Source organism: Leiobunum rupestre, chromosome 10 (assembly GCF_980474605.1).
Source record: "Leiobunum rupestre chromosome 10, qqLeiRupe1.1.hap1, whole genome shotgun sequence".
Classification (NCBI taxonomy): domain Eukaryota; kingdom Metazoa; phylum Arthropoda; class Arachnida; order Opiliones; family Sclerosomatidae; genus Leiobunum; species Leiobunum rupestre.
This window is the reverse complement of record NC_143393.1, coordinates 8593581-8619330: the sequence shown is the minus strand read 5'-3', so window position 1 is coordinate 8619330 and position 25750 is coordinate 8593581. Positions and strand designations below refer to the sequence as shown.

Genomic DNA, 25750 nt, shown 5'->3' with positions numbered 1-25750 from the left:
GCCGTTCATGACACGCGAGCCTACAGTTCCCTACACTTACTATAACCGTTAACCTCTACAAGTTTATATATCCAATGCTACTCGTAACGCCACACTATAAATAGTGGGTTAGCTTTCGAGGTCCCATCATTTGTCGTTAATGTTAACTTTTAAGGTACCCTTTAAATCTAATTATTCATAATAATTCATAACATATTTAATATATTAACTGTATATTAATTTAATAAGTCCTTATCTGCTCTTATTCGTAATAATTCGCAAAATATGTAATATTTTAGCTAAATACTAATTTAGGAAACACCTTTAAAGCTTACAGCAACTGACAACAGATGTCACGTCACTCGACTTATTAAAAAAAACTATTCGTCTTTCTACGCGTATAAAATCTCTTTGATGGCGTATAATAACATTACGAGTCCCGTCGGATATAAGTGGTCCGAGTTCCAAAGGAAAATGGATGATCACATTTACTTTAATCAATATTTAATATAAACTTCGGTAAAGGGGCCGACACTATTTGTAGCATGACTGCGAGTGGCTTAGACACAGGTGGCTTTCCGTGTTACCACCTCCAATCTTTGCCGTAGCTTTAAATGTAAAATTCACCGACTCTGAAATTTAACACAGTCTTCCCCCAACACTCTGTGACGAATTTCTGGCTACTCTGCTGATACCTGCAGCAGAGGTTCTTTCTGCATGGATACCACGTTCACAACGCCAAAACAGCCAAAGAGCGAACTAAAGATGTGACCCATTTGCCAAATTATCGACAGATTTATCTTTAAAAGCTGAAGAAATATCTGTCTAGAATGTTGTAACTTGATCGCAACTTTAGTTTGATCTCTCGGCTTTTTTAAATCATAAAGGAGATATTCACGTTAAAAACGAATTTAGGCAATCCAAAAATGGTGAATTAACCAACAAGCTGAGTAGTCTTAAGCCTAGGGCTAGGAGCTTACCAAAACGTGGGGGGAGACAAAGCCAGAGAAAGGTCAGAAGTAGGCTTACTAGAGTTCAAGGGGCTTGGGTGGTGGTTAATCCGCCAGTCTCCGGTGGTATTGCCGATAAATGTTAAGTTCCTCCCACTTGTTCCTGACCACTTTATTTTCCCTAGTTAATAGTACCAGACATCTTTTCTAGCTACTTCGTAATATTATCTAGTACCAAAAATTCCCTTGGCGAATCCGCCCTATGCTAAAAATGTTGATTAACTTGAATAGACTTACGAAGGTTACGTTAGCTATAGACTCTTAAACGCGCCTTCCCAATCGACCGCCATTACCTTACAGTCTACGGGTAGGGTGATGGAAAAAACGGTTTTGGGGGGATGAAATTTCTGCGGTAGAGGGCTTGCTCGTTGGTTGTCTGTACGATAATGGCGGCGCCCAGTACACGTTTCTAAAAAGAGTGTATATAAAATAATCAACTTTCTGGCTGGCCATTTAGAAAATGACAAATGGTACTTTTCTTACTGGAAGTAGGTGCAATGGAAATATACTACTTACTAACAAACAAGCAAGAAATCGCTCATGGATTATTCAAAATGGCTGCGCCCACATTGTGGAACGAAGCAAAGTCTATAGTTAGATTACGTTAAGTCTCCTATACACCCCACAGAAATTATGTTGATCTACGACTTTGTGAAAATATTGATAATAATGTAATAATTATTGAATTTACTACCTGCGTAAATCCTAAATTTCACACCCTCACAGTTATGAACACACAGAATGTACGCGTATCAAAAATACTAACCACAGAGAATATGGGAGCCCGTACTTCGGTGCCCATAATCGGTTGTTCTTCAATGACCACTTCCTTCTTGGGTCTGGGACTGCTGTGGGCAGAATCGCTCTCCTTCTTTATAATAGGCCTAGGAGAAGATTTGGGCGTTGACTGCACCGAAGTCCTAATGCTTTCTTGTCGAGTTACAGTCTCTTGATAATCCATGGTATTTATGGTAATTGGCTGAATGGGGGATGCTTGTTTCAACAAACCCAAAGACGACGTTAGTGGCGGTTCGGGTGACGGCACAATTACTTCTAAAGGCGCCAGAGTATAAATTTCATCTTCGTCGCAAGAATCTTCCACAACCGGCCCAATCTTGGCAGACCCCACAACCTTGGAGGGTTTCCATAGTTTGGACTCAACTGGAGCCACCGGTTTCGGTGGTGGTTCGGGCGGAGGTGGTTTAGGTGACATCACCCTGTCGTCCCTCACTTCTTGGAAACGTAATTGCGTCAGGTTTTCTGTTTTAGTGGATGCCATTTTGGACTGAAACTGAAATGGTAGACAAGCGATTTTGGGGGAGAGACTTTTAGTGCGCTCTTAGAAAAGTTCAACAGTACCAACACCAAATACAAGAAATCCAATTAGTTCAAATCGTGTTAGAAGTTAGCAACTACCAAATAGCAAATCCAGTTAGTACAGAGTTTTATTATTAGTTAGTACAGTGCTTGTGATTGTCGTAGTAAAAGTAGTAACAAATTGGAAACAGGTTGTTAAGAAAGAGACAGGTGTTTTTTAATGTTTACATATATTTTCAATCATCGCGTAAATCGACACAATCAACAATAAGTGAAAAACCATGCTACGGTGTATTTTCGAAAACTACGGTGCATATTTTATTTAGATTTTTATTTTTTCTAATACATTAAACACAATTTTCAATTTTATTTTAAAAGGAACATAGTGCATATAGTGGGTCATAATCAAACCAAGACTATATATTTCTTTACACAAAAATGCCCAGCAGCAAGCTTTAGCTAGCAAAAACCTTATAGTTGCGCAATTACATATACGTATGTTTTTATGTACAAGACAGGGCCTAGCGTCTACTACTTATAAAATCCGCATTTTAAATGGAAAAATTTTAATCGTAAAGATAGGCTTTCGCTTTTAGAAAAGCTTACCCACGAATTGGTCATTAAAAAATATGTATTACACGTAGCTAAAATATATATATTATTTTTAACGAGTTAGAACTAGAATAAATATATTTTGAAAATTATAAGACCTAGAAGGGTTATTCATCAGCTCGTCCTCTTCAACGCGGAACGAGAGAAAACCCTCGTTTTAATGTTTGAGAACTATCACCGCAACTATTTTAACCATTAGGCCTAAGAATCCACGTATTATAATACTATAATAATAAAATCGGAATGTGTAAAGTACCGTGGTGTTTTATAAATACCACAATGTCTAACACATATTGTACCACATTGTATATATCACCGTTCCCATTACCTTTAGTCCCAAAGTTAAGTGGGACTGAATAGTAAGCTTTCTCGTAATACCAGGTCGCCTGCCTTGTACAATATAAAACATGAAACTTCCCCATCCATTGGCGTCCAACGGCAGCCTTACTTGGAGTCCCATCGGCAAATATATGGATAGCTCACCTCGTGTTTCTGCTCAACGACCGAATATTCTCGGTATCCGTTGGGAGACACGTCCTCTTCGACTATTAAATTGGCTATGCTTTGGGCTTCCCCGGCGGCATTGACCGCCTTGACCATCAGCTTGCCGGCGTCGTCGGGAAAGACTTCGGGGATGACCAGTGAGTGATGTTGTCCCTCGCTCTTGATTCGGGTGTCCGGAGTGTTTCGAAGTTGAACTTCGTTCTTGTACCACGTCACTTCGGGAGCGGGATGGCCGTCAACTTGTACTTCCAAGGTCACTCGGTCGCCCGACTTGACCACGGCCGGACTGAGGCGTTGAATGAACTTAGGTGGGACTCGATGAGCTGTACATTTGATTTTTAAAAGTTACGAACTTGATGTAAAGAAACTTGCTGCAAAACTAGCTAGCCACTGACCACTCAAATACATGTATCATAAAGATAACTGACCACCGGTATATCCCAGAGATAACTGTTTAATTTGGCGTTAAGAAATTTATACTTATTCGTATTTTTTGTGTTACGTAAATGAAAAATATAATAAAATATAAAAAATATATAGATTATGACGTTTTAAAATATACATTATGAACTTATAAAATATAATATAAACAAATATATAGAATATGAACTTTTACAAATATATAGCTTATGAACTTTTACCAATATATAGATTATGATTTTTTACAAATATATAGATTGTGAACTTTTACCAATATATAGATTATGAACTTTTACAAATATATAGATTATGATTTTTTACAAATATATAGATTATGAACTTTTACAAATATATAGATTATGAAATTTTACAAATATATAGATTATGAACTTTTACAAATATATAGATTATGAACTTTACTAATATAAAGTTTGGACGGAGAGACGTAGAGCGTCATACTTTATATTTGTAAATTTCATACTTTATATTTGTAAAAGTTCATACTTTATATTTGTAAAAGTTTATACTTTATATTTGTAAATTTCATACTATACATATTTGTAAATTTCAAACTTTATACTTGTAAAAGTTCATACTTTATGTTTGTAAATTTCATACTTCATATTTTTAATTTTCAAACTTAATATTTGTAAAAGTTCATACTTCATATTTTTAAATATAATTAATATTAATTTGAGGGGTACATTGCAATTTGTGGGGGTATAATGTACCCCTGTACCCCCCTATTCCGCAGCCGCTGTGTAAAAGTTCATACTTTATATTTGTAAAAGCGAATGTACAAAATATATTATTCGGCTCGTGGTACTTTAGGCCTATGCACTATACATGTATATAATATATATTAACCCCGCTCAAACCTCCCGCTTTAGAACCCAGTGATACATTTAAAGCCTCGTTAAAGCTAGTGTTTATATTAGCGTTGTAGTTTTATTGAAATAAGTTTTTCGAAGCGCAATAATTAGTTAAAGCAAGCAAAAATGAAGGACAAAAGCAATAAAATTGAACATACGTTTAACGACAACATCGGCACTGCTCGTAGCACTTCCACCCTCGTTTGTAGCCGTACAAGAATACCTAGCAGTGTCGTTTTCGCAAGATTTTGCAACAGTCAAAGTTGCCTTACCATTAGCGTAGGTTACGTCGAGACCTGCCTTACTGAAAAGCTCAATTCCATTTTTAAACCATTTAACGACTGGTTCGGGGTGACCTACGGTGAATTTAAAAACAAACGTTAAGACCTAGCATTTCGAAAAAGGTTAGTGAACAGGGACGTCATTTGGGTGGGGCAAGGGGGATACTACCCCCCCCCCTGAATTTGTATGATGTAAGAAAGTTCACAAATAGACGTACAGAACAAGATGTCAAGAACATTTAAGTACACAATCCCTCGATGTATTAACTATATTTTCAATATTAAATTTAAATTAAAACAAATTTACAATCAGCTGATACATTTACTTAACAAAGCCAAGAGGAACACGTTAATTTAGATTAATTTTTAGAGAAAACGAATTTTTCGAGTTACTGGGTTTTGGAAATGAGGTAGCGACACGCGAACGAATTTTTTGGGAGTTAGATGGCGCCTGTATCAATTGGTACGAAATTCAAATATCACAATAGCGCGTACGAGTGTCGGTTGGGTCTCGAGAATTGGCCAGAAATCTCACTTAAAATTAAAATTTGTTAAAACGTAGTTCACAAATAATCAGTACTAATTTAAAAGGTTATGTACATTTTAAGTCGAAATTCGCCCGAAATTAAATCGCCAACAATTACTAAAATGGGCAAATGCCCCCACTTCCGGGGCCCTCATCTCACAAATGTTAGAAATGCCGGTGAAGAAATTATTTTTCCAATTGATTGACGTATCATGTGTCATTGTACCTCTAACGTGCCGCGAGAAATCGTGCGAACATCGGCGGCGGCGGCGGCGGCGGCGGCGGCGGACACCATTTGTGAAACTAATACACATAAATCCTCTAGGATTGTGTGTAACAAAACATTTTGCCAGATGTATCTTGAGAAAAAGTTTTGTTCTGTCTATTATCCTAAATTATGCAACAACTATTTCGATTTAAAATCCGAAAAATATTAAATTTGACGCGCCTTTCCCCTTTAAAAAGCCGGTTTTCCCAGACCCCCGGACATTCAAGTTCTGCCCCCTCCTGAAAAATCTTGAAATGACGTCCCTGTTAGTGAGAAACAAAAATACCTTCAATATGGCCCTCCAGGTTTATTTTATCTCCTTCATTGACTAACGCACTCGTAACTGGCCTACTGAATCGTGGCGCCACCGCTCGGGGTAACTGCGCAACTTCCATAGTAATCGTGGGCTGTGAGACAACCTCGGATCTCTCCATGGAGCCAGACAGAACACCAGGAAGCGAAAGCGGTTTAAATTCAGGAATTCCGTGGCTAAGGTTCTGTAGTTTTTAGCGGGAAAACGGAAGATTTGAATCGAGCTTTGAAGAGCGATAAATGACAATAAAATACCTGGTGATATTCCGACTTTTCGAGGTTATGGTACGACTGCGGTGATTGGCCGCTGACTATGCTCATACCCTGCTGTTCTATGGAGGAAGACTGGTGTACTTGTACAGTACTGCCACTCTCAAATTGCTGCGTCACGCTGCTTATTCTACTTTGCTGCATAATGGACGTCTTCTTAGTCATAACCGAGGAATGCACCTTCTGCTCCGTGAAACCGTCCATGAATTTGTGTTCTTGGAAAGGCTCTTCGACGGTTAACATCGCCGAAGAGGTCGAAATGCCCAGATTGTTTTCGGCCGTCACGCTATAACGACCAGTGTCTTGGAGTCTAACTTGTGGCAACGTTAGTTTATGGCTGTTGTCTAGCTCCTCGATTTTATGCTGAGCGTCAGTTTGAATCGGCCATCCTCTGAACGACCATTTGACGTCTGGTTTGGGTACTCCCGCAACGGCGCATTCAAACTGAGCTTCGCTGCCCTGGAGAACGTGAGTGTCTTGGATGTGTTTGGTGAAAGTCGGAGTTTTCTCCCCGGTTGGTTTCTGCGGCGAAATGGGAGCGATCTTCTTTGGGGTGACGGTAACGGTACAAAAACACTTAGCTTGACCACATTTATTAGAGGCTTTAACAGAGTAAAAACCACTATCGTCTAATTTAGCTTCCGGTATCGTGAAGAACGATTGTCCATCGTTAAGTTGATTTATCTAGTCGTGTATACACTTATTAGATTGTGCTCAAATTTGATGAATTATAGGATTATCTAAACCTACTTGACAGCGGTTGGACGCTACTAAAGACTGTTCATTCTTGAACCAAGTAACAGAAGGTTCGGGATCACCAGCGACTTGACAATCCAAGGCTATTTGGTTGCCCTCACTGATAGCTACGTCATTTAGCAACTTAGTAAACCTAGGTGGTATTGCCTTTTCCACGGAGATAAGGACATCACGTTGGCTTCGTTCCACATCGCTCATTTCACTCAGTGCTAAGGTATACATTGCGTAATTAATATTTAATACCATCAATATTTTTCTTAAGAGAACTTACGGTCAACGGATAATGTACAATGGGTGGACGCCTCGCCTCCCGAGTTAATGGCAACGCACTTATAGGATCCAGAATCTTCCAAATAGGCTTCTTTGATAATTAAAGTACAAGCGTCACCTTCAAAGAGCAGTTGGAAATCGTCGCTTTCTTTGACGGGTTTTCCATTATGATACCATATGACTTCCGGTTCTGGTTGTCCAACTATTACGCAGTCCATTCTGGTCCGGCTTCCCTCGATTACCGTTTGGTCTGTCAAGTGTTTCATAACTTGAGGTTTTATGGGTTCCATATCCGAAGCTAACTCGGAATCCCTGGGAGATGTTAAATTAGACATTATTAAAGAAAACCAAACATTTCTTAGTGTAGGATACAACGTACGATGTCTCCAATGGTAGCCTTCCCTTGACCAGTACTGTACAAGACGAGGCGGCGTCCCCTGCGTCGTTCTTCGCGAGTACTTGGTAAGTGCCCGCGTCTTTGGGGAATGCTTCCGTAATGACTAGGACCGCTCTGTCACCGTCGTACTGTAACTGCATCGTCAAAAATTGGTTCGAATCCAAGACATCTTTCACTACTCTTTTTCTTTCGCGTTATACTTGAAATCGGAAAAAAAACTTACTTTGGCGTCCCGGTTATCCTTAATGACCTTATTATTATGCAGCCAAGTTATGGTAGGCAGAGGCTCTCCTTTAACTCGACATTCCAGTCTCAATTTTTGGCCCGCTCTGGCCATCACATTCGATAGCGGAGTTAACACAACTGGAGCTGAGATGGTGGCGAGAGCTGCGATAATTTATTTTTAAAATGTTCGATATAAAAAAGTTCAACTCCTACGCGTATTATAAAAATATAACGTGTTGGATTTTAACTTACGAATCACGGATAGCTTGGCACTGCAGACGGCTTCTCCGACGGGATTAGTCGCTCTGCATGTGAATCGAGCATCGTCTTCGAGAGTGGACTCCTTAACCAAGAGCGTACATTCGCCGTTATTGGCACTTGAGACATAATCTGGCGAATTGTCGATACAAACGTCGTTCTTGAACCACGAAACCAATGGCAAAGGGTGACCAGTCACGGTACAGTCAAACTGGTGCGTTTTTCCTTCTTCTACGCTACCCGACACCATATCTTTCGCGAACCGAGGCGCTATTAGTTCCTCGTGAGGACGCGATTCTGAACAAAAAAAGTTTTATGGCGTACTGAAGTATAAAATGAATTATTTGACGTGTTGTTTACCTTTGACGGTAAGAGACCCTTGAGTTTCAGCTACGCCAGCCGCGTTCGTTGCCTTGCAAAAAAATTTAGCACTGTCTTCCGCAAATGTCTCTTCAATGGACAACTTACAAACGCCATCTTCGAACGACGTTACGTAGTCGGGATTATTTTGAATTAGGATACCATCCTTCAACCATTGAACCTTTTTATAAAGTGAAATAATTCGAAATGTCATCTTTTGAAGAAAATTTATTTATTTTCTGTAGAACTTACGTAAGGAGTAGGAAAACCCTCCACTTTGCATTCGAAGGTGACCTTGGTACCCTCCATAATAGTTACGTTCGAAAGAGGCACTACAAAGATGGGGGGACTAGGTAGCTGAATTTTCTGAGGGGGTACCTCTGGCAGTGGTGGAGGCGCGGGTGGTGGGTCTTGTTTGGGAGGCAAGGGAATAGCTTCTTGTTTGAATATGATAGTTTGTTGGAAGGCTTCTCGCACCATAGGTTTCGACTTGGCCATAAGTTCAGAAGCTCTAGCAGCTTCTTGGGCGGCGGCTGCGGCTGCTTTTGCCGCCGCCGCCTCCGCTTGAGCAGCTTTCAGGGCGTATTCGGCGTCCTCCTTCGAATTAAACAGTTAACTTTTGTACCTTTCCGATCTACCATAATTGCGAACCTTACCTTTTCCTTTATTTCTTTGGCGCGGTCTTCCTCGGCTACTTTCAAGTTCAGCGCTAAGGTCGATAGCTCATCATTGATGACCGCGAATGAATCTAGCATATCGCGGTTCTTGCCCGATACTAGTATAGTACTTGTATGTGTTGGATCTCCGTATAATTGGATAGCCAGAGCTGATATTTTATCAATCCTTTCCTGTTGCCTCCGTTCACCCGGTTTTAAGAACTGCTCAACCTCATTGAGCAGATTATTCGCCTCCTGCGGCGTTCGACAGTTGGTCGATTTCCTGGCGATGGAAATCAAAACTTGACTTCCTTCTCGGAACCAATCCTCGGCCTCGTGGACCAAACTGAAGTAATCGATGGCTATGTCGATAAACTTCCTGCTCTCGCCCACTTGGGTGTGGAAAGTACTCCATTTCGTCTGTACCATTTGCAGCTCGTTGTGGATGCTCCTGGACTCAACATGTTGGTCCTTCAACATCCTTTCCGCCGTACTGACAAACTGGCGTATTCTAATTTCAAGTAGCTCGAGTGTCTTTTCAAATTGAACGAACGCGACTGACGTAACTTTAGCCGCTGGGAGAGAATCGCCATAATTGCCTCTCATGCTGTTCAGTTGGGCTTGAAGCGTGTCAAGATGGTGGTTAATCTGCGTTATAAGCGCCAAATTTATTATTTATCCCCTTGCGTAAAGTATAGAGTAGAAAATTTAACTCGTGTTCCTAAGAATATGGAACTGCAGAGCTTCCAAACTTCATCCTGGCATCTAGGAGCAGCAAACACAGCACCCCACACAAGAAGAACGCAACCCGTCATTTTTCATTGGTCGGAAACGGAAAATTAGGAAATTATCTTCCCCTTTTCCGTGAAACATTCAGCGTAAAGGCTCGTCCAATGAAAGTTGTACACAACACTGCCTTAGTGTATTTAAAGGCTATCTGCGTCCTCCTTGTGTGAGGCTGGTGTGTTTAGTGCTCGGCGTTCGGATAAGAAATGTTCCGTTAATTTCTTTTATATCCATATCCAAAAATTATCCGAATAAAAACTTATTTGTTGCATATCAAATCGTATAATAGTCGCGAATAATATCCATAAATAAACAGTTAATCGAATTTTTTATGATTAATTAAAATTTTGGCGGTTAATTTATACGTTTCCCCGAGCTGTTGCTCCTAGCTGACATTCATTGTAGCGAAAGTTCGTCTGCTTTCGATTTTTCGTAACACTCTTTCACACAGACTATAGTCATCTATGTTCCTTTTTATGAATTAAAAGCAGACGGACGTTCTCTACGAATTATCCAAGTGTAGTACTAGAGACTACCACATATTCTTAGGAGCCTGAATTCGTTCTTGGTACACCGAACTCACTTCTTGTAAATCTCGGGTGAAGTGGCAATATTGGAGGTTCTGTTCGAGCCTTTTCTTATGCTCTTCCCACATGGCTTCCATTCCCTTTTCTCTGGATTCTATCAAGGTGTTAATTTTGTCTTTATCCTTAACGGCGGCCATCGGTGGTTCCTTTAAATTGTTAAGCATTTAAAATGTATCCAAAACGTTCATAGCTATGAAAATCTTACCACCGCTTCTATTTTATTGATCACTTGATCGGCTTCGTTTCTGGTGAAGCGAATTAAGTCAAGAGCCGCGTGCTTGTTAACCTCGTGTTCCCTAACCGTAGCTTCGGCTCTCTCTAATTCGGAAGTCAGCATGGCAGTCTTGTACTGAACCTCTTGCTTACTTAGGATATTTTCCAACTTGAGAGGGAAAATTCCCGAAATTAAACAAGACTCGAATCACCACTACAGCTATGACTTTGTCATAAACTAACCTCTTTAAAATTCTTAAAAAAGGCGATCATCATGGACAATAGGACATGGTATTCGGTGACTTTCATTTGAAGGCTCTGTAGTTTCGAGCTCAATTCCGTTTGTAATCGGTCCTTTTGTGGTTGGATCTCTTTGACGGTGAATAACTCCGCCGTTTTCCGTTTGACGTCAAGCTCGGTGAAAACGTGCTGTTTTTGAAATTAATAAAATTAGCGTATTATCACAATGATTTTCAAATTAAACAAAGAATAGTACTGTGATTTTCGAATCAAGAATATTCTCAGTTCGTTCTAGATGATCTCTTATGGAATCAGCGTTGTGAAGTTCGGACGGAATTATAGGGAATAGCTGGAGTTCAAAAGTGTGAACTTCTTCCAACGTCTAGGAAGCGTTAATTCGTAAATTTCCAAACCATATCGAAAAATAATCTTATCTTACCCTTTGAGCTTCCTTCGTAAACTTTTCCCATTGATTTCTTTGCTCCTTACCCTCGGCCATTTCCACCTTCCAATGGCCCCAAAGGGTGTTGAAGGCGTCTTTGCGTTGTTTCACGTGTTCCAGCAAATGTTCTACGCAAACTATAGCCCTTTGCGTATCCAAGTAAGGGTCCTGTACCTTCTTGGCATCCGCGATAAAGTTCTTTCCCGTGTTATTGAACTGCAAAATCATCTGTTGCACGGATACCCAACGTTCTTCGTGCTGCCTGAAGGTCGACTCAGTGAACTGAGACTTTTCGCCCTTCATGGCGTCTTCGATACCGTCCATTTCTTTGCCCAACTGGACGGCTAATTTATGGAAGCCAAGATACCGTTGGGCTAATAATATTCTAGTTTCTAATAGCATGCGAAGCTGATCCCAGCCCTGTCTCAATTCGTCGGCCTTCTGGTGAATCGTCTCGGATTCTTCGCCGCCGTTTCGTATCAAAGCTGGGACCGTAGTTAATAGCGCGTCTACTTCAATTCCTTTCATCTGGAAAGTCAAAAAAGCGTATTTAAATTTACGTCGAAGAATGTTTGCGCTATAAATAAACGAACCCTGAGATCATTCTGTAATCTCTCATGCCTTTCTAAGAAATCTTTGGCCATCGTTAAGACACTTCCCATGTCCTGATGACCTTGAAGACAAGCTTGTCCAACGTTGACAAGCCAATTTTTTAACTATAATAAAGCTCTCGTTAAATCGTATTTAATGAGATTGATAAATATCCATGACGTACAATAGTATAATTATCCATAAATTTCTTGAAGGCTAACTGTCTCTCCTGGTTTTCGGATTCGTTAACGGTACATAAGTTGCTTAATTTAATACGTCTGTTTTCAAGCTCGGCAACCTGGTACGATTAGATTTAGTAAAAGACTTCGAAACAAACTCTCTAAATAAGTACTTTTCTCGCCACTCCCTGGGAACCTGGTTCGTGCCTTCCAGCCGAGTCCAGTAAAGCGTAGCCTTCTTGCAGTGCTGGACCGGTTATGTCGTCGATTGTTTGGGTCAAATTCGTAGAAATTCGAGATGCGTCGGTCGTTACTTGTACTTCCATTTGATCGAGTTTGTTTAGTGCCTGTGTAGATGAAGGTTTTAAAAAATTGTCTTAGACGAAAGTGAGTAGGAGTTGAAGTTACCGTTTGGGCCGCGTTGAAGAAGGAAACAGCCATAGATAATAGATCGTGTCTGTTCTCCAACGAGGAAAGCAAGTCGGAGCATTCTTCCAGAGTCTCGTATGCCCTGTTTCGAATCTCTTCCCCCGCGTAGTGTCCACCCGCAGACAACTGCTCGGAAGTACTTAACAGCCTAATAGCTCGGTCTTGAACTTCCTACAAGACGAAAATTTAGATTTAAGGAGGGTTTCAACGGGCGTTGTACAACTACCGGAGTACCTTCGCTTCAGCTTGAAACTTGACATGTTCATGTTGAAGAATCTCAGCCGTAGCCGCGGAGTCTCCCAGTGCTTTATTGTTTAAGGAATCGGCGCCTTTAGTTCGGAGCCACTGTTTTATCTATAGTACCAATGGAATTAGGTGTAAATTACGTGAAGTAAAACCTTGGACCAATAAACTAATGGATCGGAATCATAAGCAAAAACTCCTTCCTCCAAATTGCTTCACCTAGAGCGCTCCTACCGAGAGAATCGCTAAATATTTCCTCCGAAATACCAAGCACATGTGTAAAAAGTTAGCTAAAGATTTTAGGTGGAAAGAAGGGCGCAATCTAAATTCGCTTCCAGTAGCTTAGTTGTCGGATTTAAAATATTGAATTCTTACTTCGTTAATATCGTGGTAAATGAGACACATTTGTAAACACTGTTCTAATTTAATTTTGCGTTGCAAGAACATAGCTTCCAAATGTCTCCGTCTGTCGTGCAAATTTTCCATGTATTGTTCTACGAACTGGCACGTCTGCTGAGCTACGTGTCGCATGTGGGCTGGCCTGGAATCCCCCATACTGTGAGTAGCCACTTCGCAAAGACGTTCCAGCAATGATTGGCCTTCGCTGAGGGTCCTCATAGAACCCTCCAGAATACCTACGAGTCGTTCAACAACCTCGTTAATAGAAGTGGAAACCCAGACAATAACACACCCCAGATGTCGGGTTAATAAGTACCTTTCTTCACATCGTGTATCCTTTCCAAAAGGGATCTACACGCGTCCGCATTTTCAGGTAAATAAGTATCACTAAACTCTCTATGAGCTTGGTCCATTCGTTCCGAAAACTAAGAGCATCAAAAGAAAGGTTATCGAAACTCCATCTTCTAGAAGTTAAAGTGATAGAAGGTCTTACATCTTTCGCCCTAGTGTGAAAGACAACTGCCTGGTCTAGGATAAGTCTCCTCTGATCTAGCTGAGCGTTGAGGTCCTTCCACGCCAGGCCGAGATTCTCAGCCATGGCCGAATACACTTCGGCTCTGGGTTTCTGGTTTGAAATAAGCTCGTCCGCTTGATTCAGGAGCTCCTCAACTGGACTTTGTTTCGTCTGCGGATAATCAAAACCGAGATGGTTAATCTCTATGAAACACGGTGTCCGCGAAGTGATTCTATGGTTGTATACTATTGGAACGAATCCCGTTTGACCGAATCCCATTGAACCGAAAAGTATTTTCGTTTATAGCCCAACATGGCGGGATTCAGTTGAATGGGAAATTTAAATCTGGTTCGTTTTCACTTCGGGTAGGTTAGTTCAGGTTGGGTTAGGTTAGGTTAGTTCATGTTGGGTTGGGTTGGGTTAGGTTAGGTTAGGTTAGGTTAGGTTGAGTTGGGTTAGGTTAAGTTAGGTTAGTTCAGGTTGGGCTAGGTTAGGTTAGGTTAGTTCACGTTGGGTTGGGTTGGGTTAGGTTAGGTTAGGTTAGGTTAGGTTCGGTTAGGTTAGGTTAGGTTAGATATGGTAGGCAACTATTTCACGTCGGGTCTTATCAAGGTTATTTTCCAAAATTAAACCCGGAAAATATCAAATTTCAAGGGAAAAAGGTCTAAAAATACACGTCGGTACGAAATAATAAATATTTAAGACATAGTTTAGTCCAAATTAGATATACTATCGTCACGTAACCTACGATATATAAATATGTATCACTAACGGTATATTGAATGAAAACCGCGCAAAACGCGGTTTTCGGTCGATTGGAATTCGGTTGAATGGTACATTCGGACGAATGGGATTTCGGTCCAATGGTATACAATCGATTCTATACCTGTAATTTTTCTAGAGCTTCCTGATGTTGTTGCTGCAGTTGCAAAGCCTCCTCGAGGTTCGCCCCAATCTCCGTCATGGCTGGTTGCATTTCTTGTATTTTTAACTGCAACCAGTCTTTGCTCTACAAATAGAAATGGTACCCTTACTCAAGATACATAGAAAGGCTTACAACAACCACTATATTAAAAAAAAAACTTAATAACACTAATCGAATTTTTAATAACCGAAAAAATATACCCCTAAAATAATGACAAGATAAAATTGCCGATAAAACGTTTAATATTTAATATTTTCAATCGTACATTTGCGATTGAAACGACGGTGTCATTCCTTAATAATATCCTCAGCCTTGATAATGAACTAATAACGTTTAATGTTAGAAATAATTACAGACAGATTTTATTTCTTTTCAGATTTAAATTGATTATGGGCGCCAATCTAAAGAATTACGGAATAAAGTTTAGAAACGAGCCTCGAGGGGTAGAAAGAAAGGGATTTAGAGTAAAGATTTTGGTGGGAAAACTTAATGGAATTCGAGAGATTGGTAAATAAAAATGTCGCCCCTCTTCGGATCAGTTGGTATGCGACGGCGTGGGCTTAGAGCGAACGAGTTACAGTGTGGGACGATATACCAGCACCAAAGAGTTAGAGAAACCCTATCTGCACGCTCTAAGTCGTATCTCAACCGATAGCTCGCTCAAAGGACGGAAGAAGGGTAAAGACTGCGTCGTGTAATTCGTTAGTTTTGGACAAGCGGACGTAGTTTGGTCTATAGTAGCTGAAGTGACCGGCGCGTTCGGCGTGAGAATGGGCTGGTTCTCAGCGCGCGCATTCTTACTAACTATTAAGTAACGAAGGTCAAGAGAGTGGGCGTCACGTAATTGGCCTTAGAATTTCAATGACCTCTATATTACAAGCGGATTTCTCTCCGCCAATGCATCCGCAAGCCCATCCCAGATTTTAGCGTAAATTTGCCCCGATTTCGACCTATTTCTTAATCCTTCTATATGAATAAAACAGGTTAATAATACCCTCATAAATCTCCACTTTAGATTACCCGCACAAACTTGGTATCATTGTAATTTCTTCGAAAAAATTATAATTGTATCATAAGTAACATGAGTATGGAACTTCGCATTTTCCTAACGCTAATTTTTTTAATGATAGTCTGAAATATCAAATTAAAGTAGTTAAATGCCGAGAGCTCTCGTCGATGAGACTGTAAGGAAACGGACAAGGTTCAGCCATAGCTTATTGAAAATCGCAACGCTTTCAACGGTAATAATATGGTTTACTTTAGCAAATGAAGATAAATGATTGAATCGAGATATACAATTCGCTATTATAAACATTCAGTTCGTTTATGAAGGTAGTTATTTTCGATTTTTAAACCTAAATGCGTTTTAAATCTTCCGATTACTCAATCCACCCACGACCGAATATCATAAACCAAAATCGTTAAGTGTCATACTTTTGTCTATTATTTTACTTATGATTATAGAATATAGTATAAAAATAACTTCCTCGTGCAACGGGTACTTGGTTTATTGGAAGCACTTGACATTTTAGTATTTGCAGTGCAGTTTCGGAATATAAAGGGAGTAGGAACCAAGTCTTCTAACACGCGCTACGACTTGGTTAGACCTGGTGACAGAAATCCAAACTGTTATTCCCTTTAAGAGTTCGTCAGACTGTAATTATTTTAATGCGGGGTTACGATACTATTAACCCTAACTTATTCTGGCTAATAAGTCGTCTAAAATGACTTTGTTTTTGACAGATTTGTTCTAGGTTTTATGGAGTAGCGTTCTCGCGAAGCTAAGAGTACCCATCCTGGCCTACTAAAATTAAACTCAAAGAGGCTCGTATTCCCAGAAGGTCCCAAGCTGTTTGCTTCTCATCCCAACTCTGTAGTGGAGATTTCACCTCTACTCTAGCAACGAGAAATTTGGTAGAATTCGCGGACAAAACGTTTAAAGACCCGCTCTAACTTTAAGATGCAAAACGGCACTAAATCCGAGACAGTTTCTTCGTCATTTGGCCCATTGCCAAGAAGAATAAAGGCAAAAAAGCGCCCCCTTTCGGACTGACTAGTCAGCGAGCTCTAACTTTATTTTTTCCGCGCATACGCGTCCCAACCATTTCATCGGAAGTGCGAGATAACCGCTCGGTGCTATTTTTACAGCCCCAGTTTGAGATTTTTTTTCCTTCGTTAAATTTCCTACAGACTCGACTAGATATTCAAATAAAGCGCATTAACGCGCAGACCCGTACTCAATCCCTGCCCTAGTCGGAGCTGTCTAATCACCGTCCACTCCACTTAAGCGTGTCGAGACAGCCAAAAAGTACTATCTCCTAAAAAAACGCTTATTATACAGATACTGCAGTTTGGGGCCAGCGAAACACGCTCGTGTTTATAGGTGATAGGTTTGATGAGTCGTAGCGAGTGCGGGGCCAAAACTTTTCAAGAGCCATTTAATTCCTAAACGAACGATTGTCAGAGTTCCTTGTGTTATTTTTTCACCATTAATTTCTCGCTTTCTAAGCCTAGATTGGCCGATTCTCGCGACAGCTGTCCAACTATTTTACATAAAAGACATCAAGAATGTTATTTCTTTATACTTAGGGAAAAATACTATGTTAGAACGATCGTAGTCATCACCGGCGTGTGCTTTAGGGTTTAGGGCTGATTTGATTTTTCTTTGGGGGAAGCTTATGGTTAGAACATTTGGGTGGTTAGATGCAGAACCTCCCTTGAGTAGGGCGAGCGGGGCAGTGGCGCAGGGCGCCAAAGTTTTAGGGGCGCAAAATCAAAGATTTTCATTTAAATTGGATATTGAAAAATTAAAAATTTCTACCTAAGGTTCTGGGGGCGCCATTTTGTTTTTTTGCCCAGGGCGCCATTTGGGCTAGGTACGGCTCTGGTTAGATGCGTTGCTAAAAATCACCGAAATATAATAAATACATTCTTGAAGATTAAAGTGGTAAATACGATCTGGTCCATTATTACAATGCGAAATAAAGCCTACAATTATACATACACTTGGATTGTCTTAGGATTCTTTGGCACAATGCTTTGAATGCGTCAAATGTAATTTTCAAAATCATTGAAAATATCGGCTTTAAACCACACCCGTTTAATAATCAGTTAGGCTAGGCTAACACACAAGGCACCACCTTAGGCCCTAGTCATCGAGCGACTTTTAATGATAATCCTCATATTTAGACATTCCAAGTGAATAAGTACGTATAGTTTCCTGATTTAAAATATCTGAACCAATTAAAAATATCATTAATATAAAAATGTAAAAAGGTACTAAGTCAATATTTATTCTAATTGGCTATCGCAAAAACAGCTTATTAATGTTTATTACCTGCTAAACAAAAATAAATAAATATCTACTTCGAACAAATTTTAAAACGTGTTTTATAAGCAGCCAGAGGCGACGTGTAATTTGTTAAATTACACATTCGATTAAAGAAATATCAAAATATCAAATTAATTTTCAATTAGGACTTTGTCGAGGCCTTTGCCGAGCGTAAATTTAAAATATGACTCACTATTAGCTCCGTATCAAATACTTCAAAAGTCCTTCTACAACACCTAAGATTTAGAACTAAAATATAATGTTCTAAAGTCTGAATGGTATAGTACAACGCTATATAATTCTGTAATAATACTTATAAAATAACGGTTGTAAGAAAGTCGTGTACGAAAAAGCAATTACCATATATAGCAAAACTATTTTCTCAATGGCAATAAAACAATCTACAGAAATTCTGCGAGTGCGCTACCCGAGGGCTTGCTTTAATACCACTTTCAATCGAGTATTATTTTAAAAGACAACTCTAATTGAATTTTCAACTTCCATCTTTGCCGACGTTAAATGGGTTAATTACGGGTCTTAATTTGGTCCTCTAATTAAGGTGCTTTACGGTTGTTAATTGCCAAGCTGCGCTACGATTAATTCGAAGGGTGTTGCTTTAAAGATGCGTTTTTTTTTTTCAAACCTAGCCAAGGATACGTTGCTAATTTTTTTCCACGTTCGGTTTAATTGGATTTTTCATAAGAATAGGACGGTAACTTTTTATTGGGTTCAGGGGTAACACCAAAACAAAGGGGGGGATTACCATAACTGACCTAGAAATTATACCAATGTTTAAAATTTTATAAATTAGTAAATATTATTATTCCTTTGGTTTGTAATATTCTATCTCTCAAAAAACACTCATGTATAGAAAATTATGTTAAAATTACCATTTATACGTTTGAATACGTAAGAGATAAATACCTAAGCAGACCATTTACATTTTTGTTTAAACCCCACACTTAACGTACCATTCACAAAAATTACCCCGTTAATTAACATGTTTTTGGTCAAGTATCGAAAGTCGTTGCAATTGAAGTGCGGATTGCCAATGCGTAAATAATAACGAAATGCTTGATTTTTTTATATAAATGAACGTGACGATTTCCTCTCATGGTCTTGAATGAACAGTTCGTCAGTTGTTAGGTTTAATGAATCAAATAAAAATAAAATCAACAAAAACTAACGCAGAATTTATCAGTGACGTAATGGAAAAGATCTTCGCCAAACAGGGAAGAGGTTCACTAGGGGTTCAATTTAAATTGCATTTTCACAATTATAGAGCGATTTTATTAACGAAAAGAATTCGAAGTAGGTCTCGACGCGTAAATATAGGCTTAACTTGTTTTTTTTTTCAACGTAAAAAAAATTTTTAGGCCTAACGGGGTTTTTTTTTTCAACAAAAAAAATAATTATTAGGCCTAACGTATTTATTTTTCAACGCAAAAAACAATTATTAGGCCTAATGTGTGTTTTTTTCAACGCAAAAAAAAACAATTACTAGGCCTAACGGGGTTTTTTACGTCGACGCAAAATTATTATTAAACCTAACGTGTTTTTTTGTCAACTCAAAAAAATAGGCCTAACGTGTTTTATTTTCAACGCAAAAAATAATTATTAAGCCTAACGGGGTTTTTTAAGTCGACGCAAAATAATTATTAAGCCTAACGTGTTTTTTTTTTAACGCAAAAAATTATTATTAGGCCTGACGTGGTTTTTTAACGCAAAAAAAAACCATTATTAGGCCAAATGTTTTTTTTTCAACTCAAAAAATAATTATTAGGCCTAACGGGTTTTTTTACGTCAACACAAAATAATTATTAGGCCTAACGTGATTTTTTTTCAACGCAAAGATACAATTATTAGGCCAAAGGGGTTTTTTAAGTTCACGTTCACAATCGCGACGTTTTGGGGGTAGTGAAAACTAGCCCTTACTCACACTTCGCCTAGTTGTACAAACAAACCGAGTTCGACACAACTGTGAAAATAAAAGGACATCCTCACTTATTTTTCTGTTTGAGCATTTATAGCAAAATAGAGCTATTACGGCAAACGCTTTTTTCGATAATTTGCGCTATTGTAGCGCCCCTAATTCCTTTCCCGAAAGAGGAACAGCGTGCAAAATAGATAATAAAGTCGAATAACGAAAAAGAGAAAACCCGTGTTCTCGCGTCGTCAAAACTTTACGAGGCACGATTTTCGCGTCGCGTGGGAAGCGAAAGCCGATTGGGTGGAGTAACGGTGACGTCATCCAGCCACCGTGTGACCCATTGCCTTTCTTGGCTATGCGCGACGCGTAGCGGGGGATCGCAAAAATGACTGAGAACGGATTTTGATTGAGAGTTTTTTTATCCCTTCCTGAGATTCGCGTACGGCCAAATATTCTACAACTCGCGCTGGTGATTAATGGATATGTGTTCTCAAACGATGATTTTAAATGTGGCGGAACGCGAAATGGAACAAGATTTAGGGACCGAATCGAATCGTTTTTTTTTAAATTGTACACGCGAATTTTAAAAGTTTATTTCTATGACGTCACGAGTTAAAACAAGCGTTGGCCAATGTAACTAACGATATATAGATAGCGAAGAAGGAGAACCGAAGGGGCAATATCACAGCCAAATATTTTACGAGGGTGGGGGGGAGGCGTAATTGACCCTTCAAATTGTTGGTAGGTTTACAACATTCAATATATAAAATGTTTGACGAAGCAATAATTCACGTAATTTGATGATCTAAGATTAAATCTGATTTTGTAACCCAGCGACCTTAATTAATGTAAAAGTCGCTTGATGACTTAGGCCTATGGCGGTGCCAAGGGTATTAGCCTAGATAATTATTATTATTTATTTATTATTATTATTTAAATGATAATATTTTATACTGTATTATTGTATAGTATAGGTATTTCATTGGGTGAAAATACCGTTCTCTAACTTGTGAAGCAGTGTGATAAATAAGGCACTATCACAGGCCAATCGCCAGTTTAAAAATTAGCTGGGCCAGTTTAAAAATTAAATGCTTGGGGTGTTAGTGGCCCTGGTGACCACTTAATTAATTCAAAGTTTTTTCCCTTCAAGATTTTAGTTCATTAAAAAAATATTCTATATTAATCCCTAAAATTGTTTATTTAACACTCCAAAATTTTGAAATACCCATAATAACTAACCTACTAACTTCTAAGCCTATGCCCTAGCACATATTGTCAAGAATAGATAATTTGAAAATAAATTATGAAAGCGTGATTTTGAAGGTTAAAAATGGTAAGTGGCCAGTGGCCAGTTTTTTAATTAAACTACCTAGGCTCTACTGGCCACAGGTCCAGTTTAAAAAAATTCCTTATTTCTCAGCCTGTTGTGAAGACTCACTTCCCCTACGTCATAACGTCGTCTGGTCTGTCGTTTTCAATTAGAGTATGTTAATAAAATTATAAAATCTTAGTCGTATTGAATTGAAATAAAGCTTCAAGATCGCTGAGGCTCACTTCCCCGGACCCCCGGATTTCTCGAGCGTTTTTATTCCTCGGATAACGACGGGCCAAATGTTGGTAATATTAGGTAATCTTCGCGAGGATCATCGGAGAGTGTAAACGGGGGTGAAGTCTGCACCGTCCGAAGTCAATTTGGTTTACTAATGGTTGGGATCTTTTGGCTCGCGCACTCTACAGCCTACTTTCCAATTTTTGTTTACTTTGGCAAGGGTTTCGGAATTCCGTTAAATGTAAACTTGAAAATGGGTTACAAACGCTATCCAACTGTCGCTACGATTTATTCTGTACGATAAATTCAATACATAAAATAGCAGTTTAAAATGAACGTTTGGACAGTGATATTAAAAATAATTAATAAAAAAATAATAACATTAACAACCTTAATTAATGAAATAACAACGTTAAATAATGTAATTATAACGTTGATTAATGAAACTACAAAGTTGATTATTGAAAGTACAACGTTGATTATTCAAATTACAAGGTTGAATAATGAAACTACAACGTTGATTATTCAAATTACAACGTGGAATAATGAAACTACAACGTTGATTAATGAAATTAAAACGTTGATTAGTGAAATTTCATTAACTTTAATTAATGAAATTACAACCTTGATTAATGAAACTTAATAATAACAAATAATTAAAATACCATCCTAATTAATTAAATTACCACACTAATAAAGTTAAAACAATTATTTATAAAATTAAAACCTTAATTTATAAAATTAAAACCTAAATTTATAAAATTAAAACCTTAATTTATAAAATTAAAACCTTAATTTAGAAAATTAAAACCTTAATTTAGAAAATTAAAACCTTAATTTAGAAAATTAAAACCTTAATTTATAAAATTAAAACCTTAATTTATAAAATTAAAACCTTAATTTATAAAATTAAAAACATTATTTAATAAACACGCACTTTTCGATCAAGCATTGTAGAGAGCTCTACACTTTTCATAAAATGCATAACTTTGTCATTTTTGTTAATTTAATTTGTGTCATGACCATAAATGTCGAAATCGGACAATTTCGGTGATGGTTTGTCAAATAAAAGCATCGAAATGTTGTTTGCGACACATCCCCGCAATCGCGGCGCGATAAAAGGTACCCCCGTTAAATGTTTTACCGCGAATCAATTCGGCCGCGTAAGGAATCTCCCACGCGTTACTATCATTCAATACTCAACGTACGAAGAGTAGCTTCTTTTTGGTCGAATTGCGTCAACGAAGAGGCGTCGGAAATCCTAGAGCTAAAAAGAGTTGGAAGGTGTGTAGGCTCGAGCGATTTCTTTTTTGGGAAAACAGCGTTTATTCCGGGGTCAGAACCGTCAGACACACTCTCTTAAACTTCGGCTTTCGTCTATTTTGCGTAATATCACCCTCTTCAGACGCGTTGGACGCGGTATTGGGCCCACACAGTTACCCTCGCAGTTAGCTTAGCTAACAAAATATCAACAAGAAATGTTTTCGCGGTAAATATAAATGCAAATTTTAAAGTTCTTAGAAAAGTTAATATATTTCTTCGGAAGCCTTTTCCTCGTGAATTTTCTCTGAGCACACCGAGGGTTCATCGAGGGTCAGGTTTGATGTAACCGATAATGCGCGCTTTAGCCGCGAGGGGCGCGGTTTTCCTTGTTGATTTTTTACAATACGACAAATCCAGCCGTTTTGTTTGTACGATTGTGGTGAAATTTATACGTTTGTAATCTTATGCAAATTTTGTGGGTACTGGTAATTTGTTTAAAACACCTACGTTCACAAACAAATATACATTGGTCTTTCCCCAAATACGAACTTATTGTTATGATAACAAGTTGGCAAGCCAAAATATACCTCTCCTCGGAAGAGTTTTTAATTTTCAATGAAGCGTAACTGTATCCGTGGTTCTGCGGTAGAACGCTCACCTGTCGGGCAAGAGGGCTCGGGTTCGAATCCCGGCCGATTAAAAAATTATACTACACCCAATGACAAAAAGAGGGCGCTTTTGGAAAAACCTTTTCCCTGATTCTAAGAAACTGGGTACGCCCCGAAAATGCGAACGCGTTCGCAGGCCTGACAGACAGACAGACCCACAGACAGACAGACAGACCCACCCACCCACAGACAGACAGACAGACACGGTGGTTGTATAACCCCTCCTAGGGTACAAAGTCCCCTCGGAGAGGTAAAAAAACTAAAAACTACATTCACACATTGATACGGGCAGAAGTAAATCACATCTCATAGAAGAGAACTATAACTCCGGGTTATTAAAATTAAATATGGGCGTAATTCTATCGTTTATGTGTACACCGTCTCACGTTGTCACCTGTCCGGGCTGTGGACGCTGGCGTAGGGCACTATGATGATAGTGGTGGTGTGGTTTTAATCTTACCGGTACACCGGGCTATAAATAATAAATTATGACACATTATCACGGATTAACATTTCCTCGTACCAAAAGTGACATAATTAGCAAAAGTGTGTCAATCGGACCTATTTCTTAATGAATGTTACGAGCGAAATACAAGTTGGGAGGGGAGAAGGGAAAGTATGCCTTGGGGAGGGAAGGAAGTTAAAACCAACAAATAACGCCTCGTATTGAGGAACGGGGGAACTAAGTAGCACTGGTCAAAGTTAGTGTATTTTTTGATTTTTCGTCGTTCTGTGGAGATGCTATCGCTATCTACCTACGATATAATACCATAGACTAAAAAAAGATCCAGAAAGGCGACAATAAATAGTCTTTTATGTGGTCGATCTCGAGTCGAGCATTCATTAAACCTTTAGCATACGAAAGTACAGGGATTGTCACACTTTTGGTAATTATGTTACTTTTGCATAGGGATATTTACTGATTAATGATATAACAGCTACGTGAAATCAGTATTTTATGTAACCTGCCGCGCACTATTTTCTGTCCTTTCATAGGTACATAAATTTCAAGATATTAATAATAGCATAAGTTTATAATAAGGTTCCTCTAAGTCTAAATTTTTAAAATTTTCGTGGTTACGATGTGAGTGCCATCTTCAGTTGTTTACTGCTGGAAAAATATTTTTTTTACCGGATGCTAGGGGCAGCCTGTTTTTTGGTCACTGTGTTCAGTTTTCTTTTATTATGTCTCTAAATTTCAATGTACCTCAAGTTAGTTATACTAACAAGAAATCAATAAAAACCCTATGTGAATTTCTTTAACTAAATTTTCTTCTAAATATAAGTTTAATTTGGTTAAATATCTCCCACATCCATTTCATCTAACGCTTCTAAGGCATGCGCATAAAGATTTTAATCAAAAATAACAATAATCAGCTAGGCTAATACCCTTGGCAACACCTTAGGCCTAAGTCATCGAGCGACTTTTAAAGCCTTTTAATTCAGGTGGCCGGGTTTCAATGCGTAGGAGCTAGGAATATGAAAACTCGGTTTACTTGAATCCTCCTAGGGAGGATGGTGGTGGCAAGCCCTGCAAGCCCAACAGCTCCCTACACTAACTATTACCGTCGATTATTATATTTCCACCATGAGCCTCTGCGTGCAGTCTTCGCGGGAAAATATATTTTAAATCATAGTAGCAATTTAGGCCACCAGGCAGCGTATGATATTCCTGACGTTTCCCTTCCTATAGGTCGTTTGATATCCAACTAAATAGACGATAGCATAAACTGCAAGGTATACTGGGTAAAATTTCTTTCGGGAAACATTTGAGCGCCATCAAACGGTAGAAGCCTTTAAAAATAGTCACGTGGTTATAAAATTACTTTAAAGTTTACCGTTGAACAGAGACTTCCTGTTTCATTAAATAAATCTTTAAAAGTTTAACTTTTAAAGAAAGTCATACTTAAAATTTTGTGGTAAGTTTTTAAATATTTATACTATTTATATAGAAAAAATATTAATTTGTTTAACTTAATTTAACGATGACTCGGGCATAAGTATTATTATTGTGATAGTAATGTTAAGTCCTTGGCTAGAAAATTGATAAAAAATTAAAGACTTATAATAGAACTGGTTTTTAATCTACGCTTACAAGGAGACGACCCGAGGTGTTACACACCGATTTTGTTCAAACTCGGGGGATTGGTAGACCTTCATGTAACTTG

General features: G+C 38.7%; 1 protein-coding gene across 1 annotated transcript in view; it reads right to left on the bottom strand.

The window, feature by feature from the left end:
• LOC149923567 (uncharacterized) overlaps positions 1–25750 on the bottom strand; it is a 79617-nt gene that overhangs the window by 2862 nt on the left and 51005 nt on the right. Inside the window, exons 17-43 of the mRNA XM_090159821.1 lie at positions 14803–14925; positions 13896–14087; positions 13719–13827; positions 13379–13638; positions 12995–13114; positions 12740–12931; positions 12505–12678; positions 12337–12450; positions 12155–12277; positions 11559–12089; positions 11376–11501; positions 11123–11308; positions 10872–11048; positions 10663–10812; positions 9294–9941; positions 8890–9234; positions 8638–8818; positions 8272–8574; positions 8018–8181; positions 7777–7928; positions 7399–7709; positions 7122–7336; positions 6357–7055; positions 6076–6286; positions 4873–5070; positions 3402–3745; positions 1756–2280 (exon numbers count right to left, since the gene is read on the bottom strand). Coding sequence (XP_090015947.1) covers positions 1756–2280; positions 3402–3745; positions 4873–5070; positions 6076–6286; positions 6357–7055; positions 7122–7336; positions 7399–7709; positions 7777–7928; positions 8018–8181; positions 8272–8574; positions 8638–8818; positions 8890–9234; positions 9294–9941; positions 10663–10812; positions 10872–11048; positions 11123–11308; positions 11376–11501; positions 11559–12089; positions 12155–12277; positions 12337–12450; positions 12505–12678; positions 12740–12931; positions 12995–13114; positions 13379–13638; positions 13719–13827; positions 13896–14087; positions 14803–14925 — 6873 coding nt within the window. The remainder of the gene's footprint in view (positions 1–1755; positions 2281–3401; positions 3746–4872; positions 5071–6075; positions 6287–6356; positions 7056–7121; positions 7337–7398; positions 7710–7776; positions 7929–8017; positions 8182–8271; positions 8575–8637; positions 8819–8889; positions 9235–9293; positions 9942–10662; positions 10813–10871; positions 11049–11122; positions 11309–11375; positions 11502–11558; positions 12090–12154; positions 12278–12336; positions 12451–12504; positions 12679–12739; positions 12932–12994; positions 13115–13378; positions 13639–13718; positions 13828–13895; positions 14088–14802; positions 14926–25750) is intronic.